This window comes from Bubalus kerabau, chromosome 10 (assembly GCF_029407905.1).
Source record: "Bubalus kerabau isolate K-KA32 ecotype Philippines breed swamp buffalo chromosome 10, PCC_UOA_SB_1v2, whole genome shotgun sequence".
NCBI lineage: Eukaryota > Metazoa > Chordata > Mammalia > Artiodactyla > Bovidae > Bubalus > Bubalus kerabau.
The window spans coordinates 22,318,481-22,338,477 of NC_073633.1; the positions used below are offsets into that span (position 1 = coordinate 22,318,481).

Genomic DNA, 19,997 nt, shown 5'->3' on the forward strand with positions numbered 1-19,997 from the left:
TAAAGCTGATTTGGGGATTCTTATTTGGAATAGTAGTTTTTGAAGAAATACAGATGTAATTAGAGGGATTACAGGGTTAGATGGTGATTTTTATAGCTCTTATGAAGGAGAGTTCTGGATCATTTTAAGGGTTTTACAGGTTGATGGCCCTAGGTCAAGTGTCTGGTTTTAGTCTTCTGAAACGTGAGGCTTTTCTTTTCCTTGATACACAGTTCAGTACAGGAATATTACTGTAATGCCTGTCAGCTACTTTACTGAGAAATATAACCATAAGGGATTGAGGAAATGAGAAAGAGAAAGGTTCCAGTTCTTGGAGAACTGGAAAAAGATCCTGAAGACAAAAAGCAAGAAAGAAGGAGGTTGAAAAAGTCTAAGTGCAAGAAAGAGAATGCCCAAAGTAGTGATAGCTGAGGTGTGAAAACTGAGACTCCCTTTGGAGTAGGGAAATCTGTGATAATTGGGAAGGGTCATGGGATCAGTTAGTGTTCCTGTGTCAGTGACCAAGAAGTGGGGTGGAGGAGGAGGGGAAATAAGAGAAGGAAGAATATAGGGAAGAGATGGAGCGGGGAGGGACAGAAGGAGGATGGAGAGAGGCCTGAGGAAGGAAGGGGCAGGAGAGAGGGGAGTGGTGGGAGAGGGGCAGGAGGACGGGTAGAAGGAAAGGGGTAGGGTAGGAGGAGGAAGCGGGAGGGGCAGGAGAAGGAGGGGGAAGGGTAGGAGGAGGGGCGGGGCATAAGGGGAGGGGAGGGGCAGGACAGAAAGCAGAAGAGGCCAGGCTGAGATCCTAAGTATTAAACTTCAGGGTGTCACTAAGGCAGGACCGAATTGCTCTGGCCCACATTGAAACCACTACCCAATTGATGCGTAATAAATATTGGATTGGCCAAAAAATTCATTCGAGTTTTTCCATAAGATGTTACAGAAAAACTCTAGTGAACTTTTTGGCCAACCCATGATTTGTTGAACATTGAATGAATAAATTAATAGTTCTCTTTAATGTGAGAGAAATAAAGTAGATTTTTCTTTCCTAATCAGGATTTTTACTTAATTATAAAAGTAGGTTAAAGCAGAAAATCGTACAAGTGATACAGACACACACCTTTAACAGTTTATTTTTAACATAAAACACATGTACACTCACCAAGTGTTTGATGTGGGGGCCAAGGACTTTTCCTTGAGCGTGAACCCCTGATTGTCTTTCTTGCACAAACCACACCCATAGCATTATCAAAGGTTTCCATTTGGGTTTCTTTCAAGTGGAATGAGAATCTAAGACATTTGCAAAGCAATCTGAGTATAGAATGATGCTGAATTTTTATTATTTTTGCTTCTAATCATTTACAGTTGTCCAATCCACACCAAATTTGCCAGTGTTTTTTCTTATTTTTTTTCTTGGCAACTTGCCTTTATCAAGTCTTTTCCAAAGCATTCAGCTTCATTTGTGTAGAAACAACTACCAACTACTCTTTCTTTTTGCATTTTGTTTCATGGGCTTGTGTACTGTTTGAATATTTTATGTAATTACAAAGCCCTGGCATCATCAATTTGGGGACCATGGTTAAATTGCATAGGAACACAACTCATCTGGTGAATGCAGAAGAGTACCAGGGAAGAACCTGCTGCAATCTTTTGTGGGAAGCCCAGTAGGAGCCATCTGAATGGTAGGCATAGAGGCTAGGAGGAAATAAAACAGTTTCTTGGAGGACTGTCTTGGCAAACCCCTCCCTATAAAACGATGGCAGACGTTCAGACAGTATTGATTTTTCTTTATGCCTGGCACAGTCCTGCACCTGGCATGCATCCTCATCCCTCAGAACTTAACAGTGGGATTTTCTAGAACCTTCTGTACCTAAAAGATTCAACGCAGTCAAGGTGTGTCACTGAGCTGCCAACTACCTGTTCCTTATGTACTGAAATAAATTTGTATGGCTCAGGTTAATATCGACACCCCACCCGCTTCCCTGGGGTCAGAATCAATATCTTCAACTTGTAGAAATCCACCCATTGCGATTGTCCCCATCAGGTTAATATCGACACCCCACCCGCTTCCCTGGGGTCAGAATCAATATCTTCAACTTGTAGAAATCCACCCACTGCGATTGTCCCCACCCCCACCCCCCACCCTGCCCCCCACCTCACCAGTTTCTGTTTTTCCAACAGCGAATTCTAGGGATGTACTTAGAAAACACTTTATTGATGAAAGTGTCATTCACAGCAGGACTTTGTATTTCCTGGTGACTGGTATTTCCCCTCTCTCTCTCTCGTTTTCCTTTTTCCTCTCACTTCATTCTCTCTTTCCTTTCTTTTATTCACTTGTTATTTATTGGCCCTGCGTTTGGACTAAGACTGTGCCGGTGTTTCTGTTTGCTGCAAAGGTGTATCAGAAACAGTTTCCTCAAGAAACCTACCACTGAGCTGAGGAATTTACTGAAGGGTTTTGTGTCTTAAAAAGCTGTGCTGAGGGACTTCCCTGGTAGTCCAGTGGCTAACACTCCACACTCCCAGTGCAGGAGACCTGGGTTCAATCCCTGGTCAGGGATCCCACATGCTACAGCTAAGAGTCCGCAGGTTGCAACTAAAGATCCTACATGCTGCAACGAAGATCAGAGATCCCACGTGCTGCAGCCAAATAAATTAAGGAAAAAAGAAAGCTGTGCTGTGACAGGACACCTCACTTTTCCAGAGACCCCAGTCCAGAAAACACAAATGGCTGTGAGAGTTGAGAACCTGGAAATAAGCAATAAAAACAAATATGCAGTTAGAAGAGGTGTCCTTAAGTCCGGCTCTAAAATGGAAACATTTACCCCACGACAGCCAGCCAGGCCTTTTCCTTGAACCTGTTTGGTCTTGGTTTGGCTGCTGCTTGGTTGTCTAAAGGTTTTCGCGGCCAAGGCTGACCCGAAGGAAACAGAGTTAAGAGGCGCAGGCTCATCCACAGTAAGGTGAGCAGCGCCTGACAGCAGGAAGGAATCGGCAGAGGGCCAACTGGATTCAGAAAGCCCCAGGTGTCTCCGTGCTCTCAGCCTACTCTGCTCCAAGGCTGCCACCTTCTGCTGCACCGATTGATTGATACTCTGGTGACTGAGCCATCTAAACAAGGTTACTACAGCTCAGCATACTCTGTATGAGAAAGCAGGGCAAAGAAATGGAATGCACTTTTTTAAAGTTTGGAATTTCAATGGCTAGTTTCAATTATTTTAGAATATTCTCTAGTGAGACTGGTACATGTTTTCCTGTACCTACTTATTCTCTGATTATTTTTTGCAAGAAATGACAGAAAGTAAAACAGATGTGGGAAGCCACCACCTTACACAGACTGGGGAAGAAAATTGGTGTAATAAAATGACAAATGCTTGGTTTCACAGTGTGTTGTGTCCTAGGAGGCCCAGACCATAGTGGTTAAGGGTCCAGGCCGAGACACTGACCGTTGGCATTGCAATCAGGCTTCGCCACTCAATACCTTGCACTAAGTGACTTGGCCTCTCTGTGCCTCAGTTTCCTCACCTGCAGAATGGGTATAAACAAAGTGTCTGACAGGATGGTTGTGGCAATTACATGAAATAATACTTGTAAGCGTTGAGGTCAGTGGTAACTCTGTGGTCTTCTGGCTAATGTCATTTGTAACTCATCTCCTTCCCTTCTTGCATTTACTGTTTAACTGCTGTGAGAGGAAGTTAGAGGGTTGGATTGAATACAGTAAAATGAATGCTTAGCAATCATTTTTGATCTCCAGAGTGCAGTACGTGGAGATTTCACTTCAGTGCTAAGATTTTGGCTCTCTTTTCAAAGGTCGATATAATTTTATTCCTGATCAGGTTGCTCCCAAAATATCTCTTGGGTTGTATTAACTGAAGAGGAAAAGAAGTAAAGGTTTTGGTTTTTTTTTCCCTCTCTTTTTCTTGTTTTGTAGTTTGACCGTGTTCAAGTGGCACTGAGTTCATTGAGATAATCCCAGGCACACAGTGTCTGTGACATGATCCACCCTAGCTAGAGTCAAGGATGATTGGGGTGGGGGTGGGGGTTTGGGGGAAGTGTTGGCTCAGGCAGATACAGAAGGGCAGAGTCCCAGTTCCATGATGTCAATCTTGTACCAAATTTCAATGAGCATTATTTTCTACAGGAAATGAAATGATGGAGTGTTTAAAATCTAGAACAGGGTTGGGTAAATCGCATGACTTTTTTTTTCTGATTGGTGTGAACTGTTGGGTTGTTTCTCCTGCAAGGTGAATCGGAAAGTCTTGCTAGGAATGTGGCTCCCCCCACCGCTTGGAGGGGAGTATGTGATTTGTTTGCCAAAGGCCCTGGTAGCCTTCAATCTGTCAAAACGTTGCAAGCTGGGAGCAGTTTGCCAAAGCAAACTATCAAAGTGAAATAACACACGAGTTGCACACACACAGACACACACATGCTCTCCCATTCCCCAAACATTAATTTCGAATTGGGTCAGCAGGAACAAGACTTTGGGCCAGATTGCCAGTGTTTTGAAGAGCTGTGGGCACAGCTATGGACTACCAATTAGATAGGTATGTATGAGGAGGGTGGGGTGTCCTAAAGTGGGGTCTGCAGTGTAGGGGTGGGAAGCTTCCAGCCCTTGGCCGAGTTTCATCTGGCCCCTGGGGTTATATATTGCTCTGGCTGCTGCGATCGCAGTCCAAAGAATAATTTCCCCTCTGGGGGAATTTATTCTATTCCATTCAGAGCAGAGCCCACTTAATAACTAAGATTTTATTCCAGCATGAATTTTATTGGGTACCCCTATGCATCTGAGCCTCACTAGGGCCTGACTTGATGAAGAGAAGAAGCATTTGAACATCTAAAGATAACTCGCGTAGCCTTTTTCCAACAAGAAGCACTCACAAACATTTTGTTACCAGACCCGTGTAAATCCTTTAAGAACAAATTTGGGGGAAGTCATGTAGAGACTCCAGTATTCTCGCCTGAAAAATCCCATGGACAGAGGAGCCTGGTGGGCTACAGTTCAAAGGGTCACAAAGAGTCGGACACCACTGAGCAACTGAACACACAGATGCAGAGACTCCAAAAGATACTGATTTTTATAAATCCCTCATAAAATAGCTTTTAAAATCTCCCAACATTACTTTGGACACTTTCAAATGCATTAATTTGCACTATTTCCACTCATTTTGAAACTTCACAGATCACAAGATGATGAAGGCATATTCATTAATTCAATGAATTAAGCTCTTTCTATATAGCACACACTCTGCTTGGTGCTGGGAGATAGAGGAGTGACCAAACAGGCTCCCTGATCTCGTGGAGCTTATATCCTAGTGGGCAGAGGAAGAAGTTTAAGTGAATAAAGACATACTATGTGAGATGGTAGGGCTTCCCTGGTGGCTCAGTGGTAAAGAATCTGCCTGCCAATGCAGGAGCCACAGGCTCGATCCCTGAGTTGGGAAGATCCCCTGGAGGAGGAAATGACAACCCACTCCACTATTTCTGCCTGGGAAATCTCCTGTACTGAGGAGCATGACGGGCTACAGTCCATGGAGTTGCAAAAGTGGTGGACATGACTTAGCGACTAAACAACAACAACACGTGAGATGGTAAGTGTTGTGGAGAAATAGAAATAGGCTAGGTTGGGAGAGGGTGGGGTGGGGAGGGAACATGCTATAGCCATATCTGGGAGGAGAGTTGACCAGGCAACCCTGGAATGTAGTTTCTCCAAGAGAGTGGAAAACCTAAAATTTCCCCTTCTCCCATTTTCCACTCCTTCTCCCATTCCAGGTCCCCCTGAGGATTATAGCAGAGCAGCCTGGGGTGAGTGCTTATGCAAAACAGCTCCTGATTGCATTACAAATATGTGGCTTAGGTGAGTGCCAAGAGCTTTGAAGGGCTGAGGTGTAACACATTTCTGGAGCTGCTGTTTGTTTTTTTTAACAAAACCACACCAATCTGGTTTTCTTTTTAAATGAGTAAACAGTGCCAGAATGTGTTACAAGTGATTCAGATTTGTGGGCACAGCTTCATAATGTATTTTCTTGCACATAAACTCATTTGAGACAGGGCGGGTGCCATTATTCCCATTTTACAGATGAAGGAATTGAGGTGCAAAGGTGATCTGCCCAAGGTTATGTAACCAAGGAGCATACACTCCCGAATTGTGATGCCCACGTCCCTTGATTTCTAGATCAACCTAAATCTAGTAAGAATGCAAGTAGAAAATAACTATTCTTTTCTCATCACCGTGTTCACACCTACTTCTTTAGATGGCCCTGCCTTGTCGAGGGAAGACAGATAGGCGGTTTTCTGGTCCGTTGCAGGTTTAATGAGCAGTCTCACTTACAAGTATCAAAAAGCCCCCAAAGATGTGTGTATGTGTAGGAGGGATAGCTTTAATGGCTGCATGTCCATCCTTCTAGAAGTTTTAGTTTTCCTTTAGTAGCTTTGGTTTTCATTTTCCTTGAGTCATTTTCGGATGAATCTAAGACATCAGTAACTTCACCATCCAGACCTGCACCCTTAGGCCCCTGTGTGCTGAGCAGCACAAATCCATGTGCCTGTGCATTGGATAGTACAGAGACAGAACATTTTCATCCTCACAGAAAGTTGTCTTGGACAGCACTGGCGTAGAGCCTCAGCAAGTATAAATCAACTCCTTGATTCTTTTCACCACTCATTTTAATATTTTTCTGAATAGATGCCTTACTTGGAGGGATTTTGTGTATATTTCGCTACATTAAAAGAAAGTCTAGTCAGATATAAAATCTTTAGTCTCTCATCCAATTTAAAGCTCCTTTCCTCCCACATCCTGGGCCTGGTCTGGCCTCAGAGCACTGTAGTAGGGAAGAGAAGGCTTGGCTGGTTTCTTCATACTCCTGGTTCCCCTCTGTGCCCTCTCCTTCTGGTCCTTGTTCCTCCAGGATGGAGCATGGGGGAGAGAGGTAACTGGGCATAGAGGATCCCAACAGGAGTGGTGCCCACTGTCAGCTGATGTGGCTGTCTTGGCTCGGCAGATGTCAACACTGTGGATTCTCCTCTCAGGGCACTTTGGCTGATCCTTTGAAGAACCTCCCCTCACTGGGGTCTCCTGCTGTGGATCCCCTGGTGCAGGCTGTGCAAACACCGGCTGCCCCTTTACTGGCTTCCCCCAGCTCCCGGGCCCCATGGGTACACACCTCATATCACCCTGTCTTTTGGGGGTTACCTGATCCTGATGAGTTATCTTCTTTGAGGAGGTCCTTACTGGACAACTTAAGTCCCATTTTCCACAGGAGAACCCCAGCCTCTCCTGCTCCTGCAAGTTCTAGGTACACAGACTGCTCGCACTCCAGCCCTCTCTCATCACTCTGTGCTCCCAGACACTCCAGCTAGGTTTTGACCTTTAGATACTTTTCAGGGGACAATCAAGCACCACTCGGTATACTGCAGACACAGAGGGTCCAGATCAAGCTCTTAAATGGTTGCCCTACTTATTTCTTCCCCTTGTAGCAGGATGGAGGGGCTGTGCTCAGCACTCCTGTATCCCTAGCAAACGTGTCCCATTCTCCAGCCCACACTGCACTCCTTGTTCAGGCCGAAGGTTGAGGATGGGTGGGGCCAGAGGAGGACACCTCCATTTCTGGTCCTGAACAGATGGTTGCATTCTTCCCTTTGGAATGTGTGCATATGTCATCCCCTTGGTTCTTAGTTTTGGGGCCTCAATGCAGCCATACATTTAACACCTTGGTACAGAGGCACCTGGCATCCATGGGGTAGCAAAGAGTCAGACATGACTGAGCAACTGAGCAGCAACAGCATATCCCTTCCCCCTGCTTCTTGTCCCATCACATGATCTCTAGCCAGTCTGGCCACATCCATTCTGTGTGGTTTCCTAGGACCCGACTCATCTATACACAGTGGGGGTGAGGGTGGAACTTAGGGTTCCTAGAGATGGTGGGAGCTTTCCTAACTCCACAGGTCTTACCACCCCCGCCCCTGCCCCTAGCTTCAGACAGATTCTCCTCGTGCCTACCTCTACACAGCACAAGGGCTGATCTCTCAGCTATGTTGGAGGCCTCTAAAAGGTTGAGAACCACTGGGTTACCTGACTGTGCTCAGGGTTTAACCCTAAGAGGATTCCAAAGACAACCAAGTAGGACCAGTGGCCTTTTCGCTCTGATGCTTCAAACAGTGCTGTTGATGACGTGATGTGACTTCAGGGCACTCTGGGCATTTAATTAATTGGCAGTGACTCCCTAACTGTGCTGGGCGTGTTCACCTCTGTTGTCCTCGGTGATCCTTACATATGGCAACCTTAAGGCTCAAAGACGTGGGCTCACCCAGGATCACCTGGATGGGAATGACAGAGTTGGGATTCTAGCCTTAAAGTGTTTGAATCCAAAGCTTCATGCTCTTCCAGCTCACCCTGCTGCCTTGGGGCCAGTTGGCTCCTATTTCTACACCTTCTCTTTATTTGATGACAAGCCCTAATCAGGGCTGGTGACAGTAGGGCTTAACACAGCTAATCCCACCCGTGGAGAACTTATGTGACACTGCAGGGCCAAGGACAGACAGAGGAATGGGTCTGAGGAAGCCCAGGGTGTGGGCAGGGAACTTCCCTGTGCAGGCTTGGAAGCCCTGCTTCTGGGCTGACATTACCGCCTCCATGAGGACCAACATGCATGAGCACTTACTCTGTGCCAGGCACCATGTGTTATCTTATGCAGTCTTCCCAGACCTCCAGCCAGCCTCTGTTGTATCCTGATCTTACAAGAAAGGAGACTGAGGCTCAAAGAAATTCAATGTCCTGACCTGGAAACCTTGCCAGCAAGTGGTAAAGCAGAGTTTGATCCCAGGTCTGCCTCATGCCAAGGCCCTGCCCACAGCACTGGGCTGCCTCCTTGCCTGTGGGGCTAGCCCTTTGCGTCTTCACTGGGTTTACATCTTAGGGCCCAGTTGGGCTGTGCTTCTTCCCTTGTGGCTCAGCTGGTAAAGAATCTGCCTGCAATGCGGGAGACCTGGGTTTGATCCCTGGGTTGGGAAGATCCCCTGGAGAAGGGAAAAGCTACCCACTCCAGTATTCTGGCCTGGAGAATTCCGTGGACTGTATAGTCCATGGGGTCACAAAGAGTCAGACACAACTTAGCGACTTTCACTTCCTTCCAAAGATGAAACGGAAATATACCTTTCCACTATATGCTGCTTCCTAGAACATGCTCACAGCTCTGCCTGTTGCTATTTTTCCTTTTCAGTGTCCTGGGTTCCCTCCTGCTGCTTGGACTCCAGCTCGTCTGCCCGCAGCCCTCCACTGAACACAGAAAGGTAAGCCATGGCCTTTCCTTTTCTGCCAAGGTCCTGGGGTCATACTAGTCATCCATGCCTTGAGTTTTATTCTGTTTGGAGGTGAGTCACTGCTGATTCTCAGAGGAAACACCATTTATAGGATGTTCACCCCTCCTAAGTCCTTGACCTTAAAAATGAAGCCAGTGCCCAGAGTCAGTCTCTGATCTGAAAGCAGTGCTGGCCTTGCAGACCATGTCTGATGGAGTGGGTCAGCTAAGGAGAGGTCAGCGGGCAGACTCTACCCCCTAGGAGTGGAGGAGCACCAGCACGGAGCTTTGACTTCCTCCGGGGGCACCGTCAGCGCGATGGGTGTGGATGGTTAGAGCTGTGGTGGGAGCCATCCATGATTTTCGGTAGAAGGACACCAGCCAATAGCCAGGCAGGGAGGGAGAGAACAGGGAAATAAAGACCAGGCCCTCTCTTTTTTCCTCCTCTCCATCTCCTGCTGGTGAGTCCCTCAACCTGAGCCCAATCAAAGTACAGAAAACAAAGAAATCTATCAATGCAGTGCTCAAAGGCCAGCCTTCTGGGCAACAGGGCTGGGTGGAGAAAGGTGGACAGAGCACCTGGAGGGACACGTGGACAGTATCAGGCACGCTTCCCTTCAGGTTCTGAGTGTTTCATAGTTAATGAACCATACGCTGTTGCCTAAACAAGCCCAATGCTGTCCTGCAGCAGAGCAGTTGCATGATTAATATTTCCTTGGAAATAGGTGCATGATGTGACCTTGGGAGGGTCCCTCAAATTCCTTTCTCCTGCCTAAGAACTCCTGATGTCTAAAGGTAATGAAATGCAGACACGTCAGAGAGGACTAATAGGCTAGCCATTTGTATCTAAGTGTGACTGAATTGGTTGGAACCTTTCCTAGAGGGCTTTTCATAAGGGAAGTCCAGGAGAGAAGGGAGCCAAGAAACGAGTATGTGTACGGGTTTGTCTAGATATGCACCTTCTTGGGACAAGTTCTTGATGTTCTTGTCTGATGAGTCTTGTTTCTTTTAGGTCTGTTGATTGTGTTCTGCCTTTGTCTTTCTGGGCCAGATATGAACCTGTATTGTGTGGTGTTCTTCATTAGGGATCAGCTCCATGAAAGTGGGATCTTACCTGTCTTGTTCATTACCCTATTTCTACCTCCTGGAATACAGCCTGGCATGTTGTAGGTGCTCAATAAAACACCTGTTGAATGACTGACTGAATGAGTGAGTGGAAAAATTGGCCAAGATCTAAGCATTATTTTGGTGGATGCCTGGCAATTTACACCCTTCTTAACCAGGTAGCTCAGTGGTAAAGAATCCACCTGCCAATACAGGAGACGTGGGTTTGACCCCTGGGTTGGGAAGATCCCCTGGAGAAGGAAATGGCCAACCCTCTCTGGTATTCTTGCCTGGAAAATCCCATAGGCAGAGGAGCCTGGCAGGCTACAGTCCATGGTATCGCAAAGAACTGGACACGGCTTAGTGACTAAAAACAATGACAAATATTTCACTGCATCATTCCCATTCATGATTTCAAGAGTCAGAAAGGACAACTATTATAGATTGAATGTTTGTATTCCACCCCAACCCCCCACCCCCATGCTAGCCCAAGATTGGTGTGCTAAAACCTAACCTATGTGGTGGTATTTGGAGGTGGGGCCTTTGGGAGGTGATTAGGTGATGGAGTGGGGTCCTCATGAACGGGGTTAGTCCTTGTTAGCAATACGGGAGAGCTTGCTGCCCCGTCCTGTGAGGATACAATGAGAAGTCTGCATCCCAAGGTTGGGACTTTGCTGGCACCCTAACCTCGGACTTCCAGCCTTCAGAACTGTGAGAAATCAGTTTCTGTTGTTTATACACCACTTGATCTATAATACTTTGTTTTAGCAGCTCAAATTGACTGAGACAGAAATTGGCCCTGAGAAGTGGTGATGCTGCTATAACAAATATATAAAATGTGGAAGGGGCTTTGGAACTGGATACTTGGTAGAGACTGAGGAGGTTTGAGGTGCAGGCTAGAAAAAGCCTGTGATGACATAAATGGACTTTTAAAAGTGACTCTGGTAAGAGCTCAGAAACGAAAGAGGCGGGCTGTAGAGAAACTCTCAATCTTCCTAGAGAATCCCTAAGTAATCTCAAGTAAAATGTTGGTATAAATATGGACGTTAAAGGCCATTCCGATGGGTTCTTAGATGGTAATGAGGAACAAGCTATTGGAAACTGGAGGAAAGGCTGTGCTGCTTATAAAGTGGCAAAGAACTTGGCTCATTCCTGCTGTAGTGTTTTGTGGCAGGTAGGACTTGTAAGGGATGAAGTCAGGTATTTAACCAAAGCCATTTCTAAGCAAAGTGTTGAAGGAGTGGCCTGGTTTCTCTTAACTGCTCATAGTAAAATATGAGAAGAGAGAACTGATTTAAAGATGGAATTGTTAACTGGAAAGGAAGCAGAACACAGAAGTTAAAGATTTGGAAATTCTTCAGCGGATCCATATTGAAAAGAATGAGAAAGCTTGTCCAGGAAATAACAAACGCTAAGGGTGTGGTTGAGAGACTGATAAAGCGATTAGTCAGCCATCTTGACAGAAGCGAAGCCAGAGGCTATTGTCCAAGACAATGGAAGACTGTAAAGGGGTGGTGGTGCCTTCCGGACCTGGTGCATCTTGGCACCATCTCCCTTGGTGCTTTCCACTCCCCACACTCAGGCTGAGTTCCTAGGCTGCCCCAGGTGCTGCTCCAGTGATGACCCGAAGAGGTTGGGCTGTGCCCAGCAGAGCCTTGAGGGGCATGGCTACCTCCACCCAGATTTCAAAGGACAAGGCTTGAGCCAAGGTCCCAGGACCCCAACCCTGGAGAGCCACAGTGAGGGTAGGGCAGCCTGGAGCTTTGGGGCCCCAACCTGTTCAGGCAGGACCGTGGGCCCAGTGGGCCTGGAGAGCAGAGCACAGAGCCAAAGAGAATTATTCTTAAGCCTTTATGAACCTTTCCTGGGTGGGTTGCAGACTTTCTTCTTTCCTCTTCTTCCCATTTGGAATGAGAATGTCTGTACTGTGCCTGTCTTACCATTATATTTTGGAAGCACATAACATGTTTGATTTCACATGTTCATATCTGGAGAGCAGTTTGCTCATACCTTGAGCATGGACAGTATCAGGCACGCTTCCCTTCAGGCTGAAGGGAAGCCCTTCCCTTCCCATGAATCATACCTTGAGTCTCACCTATGTCTGATTTAAATGATATTTAGGTGAAACTTAGAACCTAGACTTTAATAATGATGCTGGAACCAGTTAATGCTTTCTAGGTTATTGGGATGGAATGAATGTATTTTGCCTCTAAGAAATGTGTGAATTTGGGGGGCCCAGGGATAGAATATTATAGACTACATGTGTCCCCCCAAATTCATATGTTGAAACTAAATCCCCAGTGTGATGCTCTTTGGAGGTGGGACCTTTGGAAGGTGATTAGGTCATGAGAGGATAAATGTCCCTTATTAAAAGGGTCGTAGAGGGATCTCTTGCTTCCTCTGCTATGTGAGGATACAGGGAGAAGATTGCTGTCAATGAACAAGGAAATTGGTTCTCCCCAAACATCAAATCCACAGGCCCTTTCATCTTGAACACCCCAGCCTTCAGAATTGTGAAAAATAAATTTATGTTTTCCATAAACCACCCAGTCTATAGCATTGCTTTTATTGCAGCTGCATCAGACAATTGTCTGTTTTCATTATTATGTTCTATTATTTATTAGTGTTTAGAGCTATCAGGGTTATTAATCTTAACAGTTGAATCAGTCTACTAGTGTTCTTTCTTTCTTTTGGTATTATTCAAATAGACCTTCATACCTTAAAATATTTTATAAATGCTCAGTTTACTTTGCTGTGTCTATTAATTTTTCAAGTTAGCCTGAATGGTATATATGTAACCTGAACAAAAGTTTCACGAAAAGGTACTGCCTCCATTTTGCTTTGTGTCTTCCTTTCTTTCTTTTTTTTTTTTTTTTAATTTATTCTCTTTAGCAAGTTGTACCATAATGTGCTTGGTAAGTCTCCATATTTATTAAATAAAGTATTTATTTTGAGAAATTTGAAAAATGATTTATGAATCACTTTAGAATGTCAAATTTAAAAATTTGAGTAAAAGGTTTCACATTTTAGTGTATTGGTTCGCCTTGTCAAAATATTAAGAACTTTGTAATAGAAAGTTAGATTGGGAAAATTTTTTTCAAAATCACTTATAGATTCCTTTACTCAGACCGTACACATTTTAGAACAGTTCTCAAATATAATTATGTGCATTTTAGTTGCCAGGATCATTGTTATTGTCATTCACCTCAGAGAAGGAAGATTCAGTGCTTTTTTGGGTCGCAAATTTCTTCCTGACGTTTTGTTGGAGTTCTGTGAGGCCGGGGCTGTCATCCTTCCTGACTGTCCCCAGAGCCCTGGAGCCGACAGTGCTGGCAGTAACAGCATCCATTTATTTCTGCAACTTGAGAAATAAGGAGATACCTATTAAAACAGGGGCTGGCAATGTTTTCCTATAAATGGTCCGTTGTGATTGTTCTAGGCTTTCTGGGCTACAAAATCTCTGTCACAACTAGTCAGCTCTGCTTTTGTAGCACAAATTCAGTCATAAACAACTTGTCAATAAATGTACATGTCTGTGTTCCAGTAAAACTTTATTTGCAAAACACTGGATTTGGCCCATAACCCACCGTTTGCCAGCCACTGCTCTAAAGTCAAGATAGAGAAGAGTTAACTGTAATTACTGTGTATCTATTTCAAAGTTGGAAATTGTCTCCTCCTGGGACCTTAAGAAACACAAAGGATTTGAGGGAAAAAAAGTATATTTTTTCATGAAAACATAAGAATTATGATTGCTCTCAAATTGTTTTCGTTGCTTGGATAAATCATGATTGAATTTCTGCTGACTGCTTTGTGGCAAGATCCACTCTCAAATCTGTAGAAGAGAGCAGCAGCAAGAATTAGAAAACCATTTATGGTAAATTCTTAAGGGACAGCATTACGAATTTGTGCACACTGTAGTTCAGTATGCATATGAAAACCACCCTCCAAAAGACATCTCTTTTTCTTTCTCATTACTATAGCATGTCCAACTTTAGCATATGGAAGCATTTCTACACTGTAAGTTATTCTGAGTAAAAGACATAATTTGTAAACGCTGTCAAATAAACTATGCATTTCTAAATGCTACTCGGGTGACTGGATACATCTCTGTAAAAACTGTCCCATAATCGTGCAGGAAAAGAGGACTCAGTGCAGAGTGTAAGTAGCTCTTTCAAGATATTTTTATCCAGATGTCTTCCTCTTGCTCCTGATGGATGGCATCAGAAAGGACTGTTCAGCCTCTGTTCTTGGTAGTTATTTAATGACACTTGGCAAGTGATTTCATTTTAAAAACTCTCTGTGGCTTCGTTTGTAGATAAGGTAAGACCAAGAGTGGAAAAAACTTGTCCCAGACTCTAATAAAAACCATACGTTATTAGTACAAGAGAATATGTAGATTGTAGAAAGCTTTTAAGTTAATGAAAGTGTTCTGTCTGTCTGACAGACGTTCACTGAGCAAGTTGCTCTATAAGTCATAAAGTGTGTGGTCACATAATCTATTTAGGAAAAAATCATGAAACGTTATTTTATTCCTACAAATGGAGAAACATTAATATACTTGAATCATCACTGCTTAACTTTTTTTTTTTAGTTTACTTTTTAATTACAAGTATGCATGTATATTGGGCTTCCCTGATAGCTCAGCTGATAAAAGAATCCACCTGCAAGGCAGAAGACCCCAATTCGACTCCTAGGTCAGGAAGATCCCCTGGAGAAAGGATAGGCTACCCACTCCAGTACTCATGGGCTTCCGTGGTGGCTCAGATGTTAAAAAATCCACCTGCAATGTGAGACCCTGGGATCGATCCCTAGGTTGGGAAGATCCCCTGGAGGAGGGCATGGCAACCCACTCTACTATTCTCACCTGGAGAATCCCCATGGACGCAGGAGGCTGGTGGGCTACAGTACATGGGGTCACAAAGAGTCAGATACCATAAGCGACTAAGCACAGCACATGCATGTTTATTATAGAAAATTTAGAAAACAATGAAAAACAATGAGGAGGAAAATAAAAACCCACTCCTAGGGCCACCAGCCAAAGAGAAGTACTCTTCAATCTGTTATTTATAGAAACTTTAAAACAAACAAAGAAAAAAACCCAGACATACTACGAAATGAAATAAGAGTGAAGTAAAATATTTGTTTTGCTAACTGGTTTGCAAGTCACAATATGAATAGCTGGGGCCCTTGTAAAGGGTTTAGAGCCTACTATTACTGTGTACAGGCTTCCCTGGTGGTTCAGTAATAAAGAACCCACCTGCCAATGCAGGAGATGCGGGTTTGATCCCTAGGTTGGGAAGGTCTCCTGACAAAGGAAATGGCAACCTACTCCAGTATTCTTGTCTGGGAAATCTCATGGACAAAGGAGCCTGGAAAGCTATAGTCCACGGTAGCCCAAAAAGTCAGACGTGACTTAGCAATTAAACAACACCTAAAACAATTGACTTCAGATTGCGTCTTGACAATGTCTACAATTGGATATTGGACAGAAAGCCTATAGAAGGACAAAAGTAAGTTTTAGGTAACATGAAATTTCTCATATTTTTTCTCCTGTATTCCACAAAGGATAAAACAGTAAGGTTTTTTGAAGAAAGTATATGAAAATATCCTGATGACTTGGGATAGGCAAGGGTTTCTTAAACAACACACCAAAAGAACTAATCATAAAAAAATTGAACTGCATGATAATTGAGGAGTTTTATTTATTATCATACACCATGAAGAGTGAAAAGATAAGCCAAAGACAGGGTGAAGATATTCACAATTATATATTTGACCAAAGATTCATACTCAGATTATATAAAGAAACTACTAATTATTAAGAAAATGTTAAGCAATTAAAATTTTAAATTGGCAGAAGACTTGAACAGATGCTTTGTGTAAGAGGATATTCTAATGGCCAATAAGCATGTGAAATATCCCCAGTCAGTCAGTTCAGTCACTCAGTTGTGTCTGACCCTGTGATCCCATGGACTGTGCATGCCAGGCTGCCCTGTCTATCACCAACTCCTGGAGCTTGCTCAAACGCATGTGCATCGAGTTGGTAATGCCATCCAACCATCTCATCCTCTGTCAACCCCTTCTCCTCCCACCTTCGATCTTTCCCAGCATCAGGGTCTTTTCCAATGAGTCAGTTCTTCGCATCAGGTGGCCAAATTATTGGAGTTTCAGCTTCACCATCAGTCCTTCCAATGAATATTCAGGATTGACTGGTTTGATATCCTTGTAGTCCAAGGGACTCTTAAGACTCTTCTCTAACACCACGGTTCAACAGCATCAATTTTTTGGCACTCAGCTTTCTTTATAGTCCAACCCTCACATACGTACATGACTACTGGAAAAACCATAGCTTTGATTAGACGGACCTTTGTTGACAAAGTAATGTCTCTGCTTTTGAATATGCTATCTAGGTTGGTCATAGCTTTTCTTCCAAGAAGCAAGCATCTTTTAATTTCATGGCTGCAGTCACCATCTGCAGGGATTTTGGAGCCCCCAAACATAAAGTTGCTCACTGTTTCCATTGTTTCCCCAATGCTCAATCAAAATCATTAATTAAGTGGGACTTCCCTGGTGATTCAGTGGCTAAGACTCTGCTCTCCCAGTGTGGGTGGCCCAGATTCAATCTCTGGTCCAAGAACTAGGTCCTGCATGCCACAACTAAGAGTTCACATGCCACAACTAAAGATCCTGCAGTTGCAATGAAAATGGAAGATCCTGTGAGTTGCAATACAGGAGACATGGGCTCAATCCCTGGGTTGGGAAGTGGATCTTCCCTGGAGTAGGAAGTGGCAACCCACTCCAGTAAACTTGCCTAGAAAATTCCATAGACAGAGGAGCCTGGAGAGCTACAGTCCATGGGGTCACAGAGTCAGACGAGACTGAACATACACACACACATTGCTCTGGACATCACAAACAGATCATAAAAGCAGTACTGAATGGTTCAAACTGTTTCTAAATAGCTTACCTATCCTAGTACAATTTTTAAGAATATGGGAATATGAAAATATCCAGTACCCAACAAGGTAAAATTCAAGATGTCTGGTTTTAGTCAAAGATTACCAGGCATGCACAGAAGTAGAAAAACATGAGCATTATTCTCCATAATAAGGAGAACAATCAATTGAAACCAACTCTGAACTGACACAGATACTAGAATTTGAAAACAAGGGTATTAAAAGTTATTAAAACTGTATCCCATATATTCAAAAAGTTAAGTGGAGGTTTGGGAAATATTAAAAAAAATGTCAAACTTCTGGAGATGAAAATGAGAAATACACTGGATGGGATTAATGGAAGACTAGATGTGGACAATAAAAGAGAACCTGAAGATATAGGAATAGAAACTTTTTTCTAAAAAGAATTTTAAAAAAGATCAGCATCAGTGAACCCTGTAACGACTTCAGGTGAATTTATGTGTATGCAGTTGGAGTACCAAAAGGAGAAGAAGTGAGGGGTGACAGAAAAATATTTTTTTAAATATTAGGAAAGACTCTGATTTTGATTAAAACTATGAATCTAAGAATACCAATGAACACCAAACACTAGAAACATGAAGAAAATGGCACCTTTACACCATGGTCAAATTGCTTAAAATTCAGTGATAAAAGGAAGTAAAAATTTGAATCCTTTAGGGGGGAAAAAAACACATTACATCCACAGAAACAAAGAAAAAGATGACAACATATTCCTTGTCTGCTGTCACTCATGCATGTGAAGCAATATCTTTAAAATACTGAAAGAATAAAACTGTCAACCTGTTATTCTATATCCAGAAAAAACATCTTTCAAAAATGAAAGTAAAGACATGTTCATACATAAGTGCTGAGTCACACTTTTAACACCAAAATTGTTAAAGGAAATTCTTTAAGCAGAAGGAAAATGATACAAAAAATATAGATCTATACATGAAATGAACCAGAGATAATAATTACATGGGTAAATATATACAGTTTTGAAAAATAATTAAGTCTCTTTCAAAGATTGACTCTTTAAATGAAAATAATATAATGTGTTGTGGAGGTAATAATGTATGTGTAAGTAAAATGTATGGGAACAATATTGTAAATGCCAGAAGAAGATAAATGGAAATATAATATTGTAAGGTTTTTATAATATGTATAAAATTGTATATAACTTGAAAGTGGACTACGATAAGTTAAAGATGTATATTATAAACCTTAAAAAAACGGAGTAACAAATCAAAGAATTTTAGCTCACAGAATTGTTTTAGGAAATAAAATAGAGTCATAAAAATACTCCAACAATTTGAAAAAAAGACAGAAATAGATGAAAATGAGATGGGATAACTAGAAAACAAATAGCAAGTTGATAGACTTAAATATAGTTATATTAATATATAACTATTATATATATTGAGTTCCAGAAAAACATCTATTTCTGCTTTATTGACTATGCCAAAGCCTTTGACTGTGTGGATCACAATAAACTGTGGAAAATTCTGAAAGAGATGGGAATACCAGACCACCTGATCTGTGTCTTGAGAAATTTGTATGCAGGTCAGGAAGCAACAGTTTGAACTGGACATGGAACAACAGGCTGGTTCCAAATAGGAAAAGGAGTTCGTCAAGGCTGTATATTGTCACCCTGTTTATTTAACTTATATGCAGAGTACATCATGAGAAACGCTGGGCTGGAAGAAACACAAGCTGGAATCAAGATTGCCAGGAGAAATATCAATAACCTCAGATATGCAGATGACACCACCCTTATGGCAGAAAGTGAAGAGGAACTAAAAAGCCTCTTGATGAAAGTGAAAGTGGAGAGTGAAAAAGTTGGCTTAAAGCTCAACATTCAGAAAACGAAGATCATGGCATCCGGTCCCACCACTTCATGGGAAATAAATGGGGAAACAGTGGAAACAGTGTCAGACTTTATTTTTTTGGGCTCCAAAATCACTGCAGATGGTGACTGCAGCCATGAAATTAAAAGACGCTTACTCCTTGGAAGGAAAGTTATGACCAACCTAGATAGCATATTCAAAAGCAGAGACATTACTTTGCCAATGAAGGTTCTTCTAGTCAAGGCTATGGTTTTTCCTGTGGTCATGTATGGATGTGAGAGTTGGACTGTGAAGAAGGCTGAGCGCCGAAGAATTGATGCTTTTGAACTGAGGTGTTGGAGAAGACTCTTGAGAGTCCCTTGGACTGCAAGGAGATCCAACCAGTCCATTCTGAAGAGATCAGCCCTGGGATTTCTTTGGAAGGAATGATGCTAAAGCTGAAACTCCAGTACTTTGGCCACCTCATGAGAAGAGTTGACTCATTGGAAAAGACTCTGATGCTGGGAGGGATTGGGGGCAGGAGGAGAAGGGGATGACAGAGGATGAGATAGCTGGATGGCATCACTGACTCGATGGACGTTGAGTCTCAGTGAACTCCAGGAGTTGGTGATGGACAGGGAGGCCTGGCGTGGTGCGATTCATGGGGTCACAAAGAGTCAGACACGACTGAGCGACTGATCTGATCTGATCTGATCTGATATTAATATAACTATATTTAAGTCTATCAACTCGCTATTTGTTTTCTAGTTATCCCATCTCTTTTTCTTCTATTTCTGTCTTTTTTTAAAGCACCTCAACTAAAAGGCAGAGTTTGAGCA

General features: G+C 43.1%; 1 protein-coding gene and 1 long non-coding RNA gene across 3 annotated transcripts in view; one reads left to right on the plus strand and one right to left on the minus strand.

Annotated features, from left to right (window-relative positions):
* The window catches only part of THSD4 (thrombospondin type 1 domain containing 4), a 669,170-nt gene that overhangs the window by 35,286 nt on the left and 613,887 nt on the right, over positions 1–19,997 (plus strand). For both annotated transcript variants that reach the window (XM_055536867.1, XM_055536866.1), the window contains one exon: positions 9,195–9,264. In XM_055536867.1, coding sequence (XP_055392842.1) covers positions 9,195–9,264 — 70 coding nt within the window. The remainder of the gene's footprint in view (positions 1–9,194; positions 9,265–19,997) is intronic.
* LOC129620993 (uncharacterized) overlaps positions 13,492–19,997 on the minus strand; it is a 45,106-nt gene continuing 38,600 nt past the window's right edge. Inside the window, exon 3 of the long non-coding RNA XR_008698979.1 lies at positions 13,492–13,737. This is a non-coding gene — a long non-coding RNA (uncharacterized LOC129620993). The remainder of the gene's footprint in view (positions 13,738–19,997) is intronic.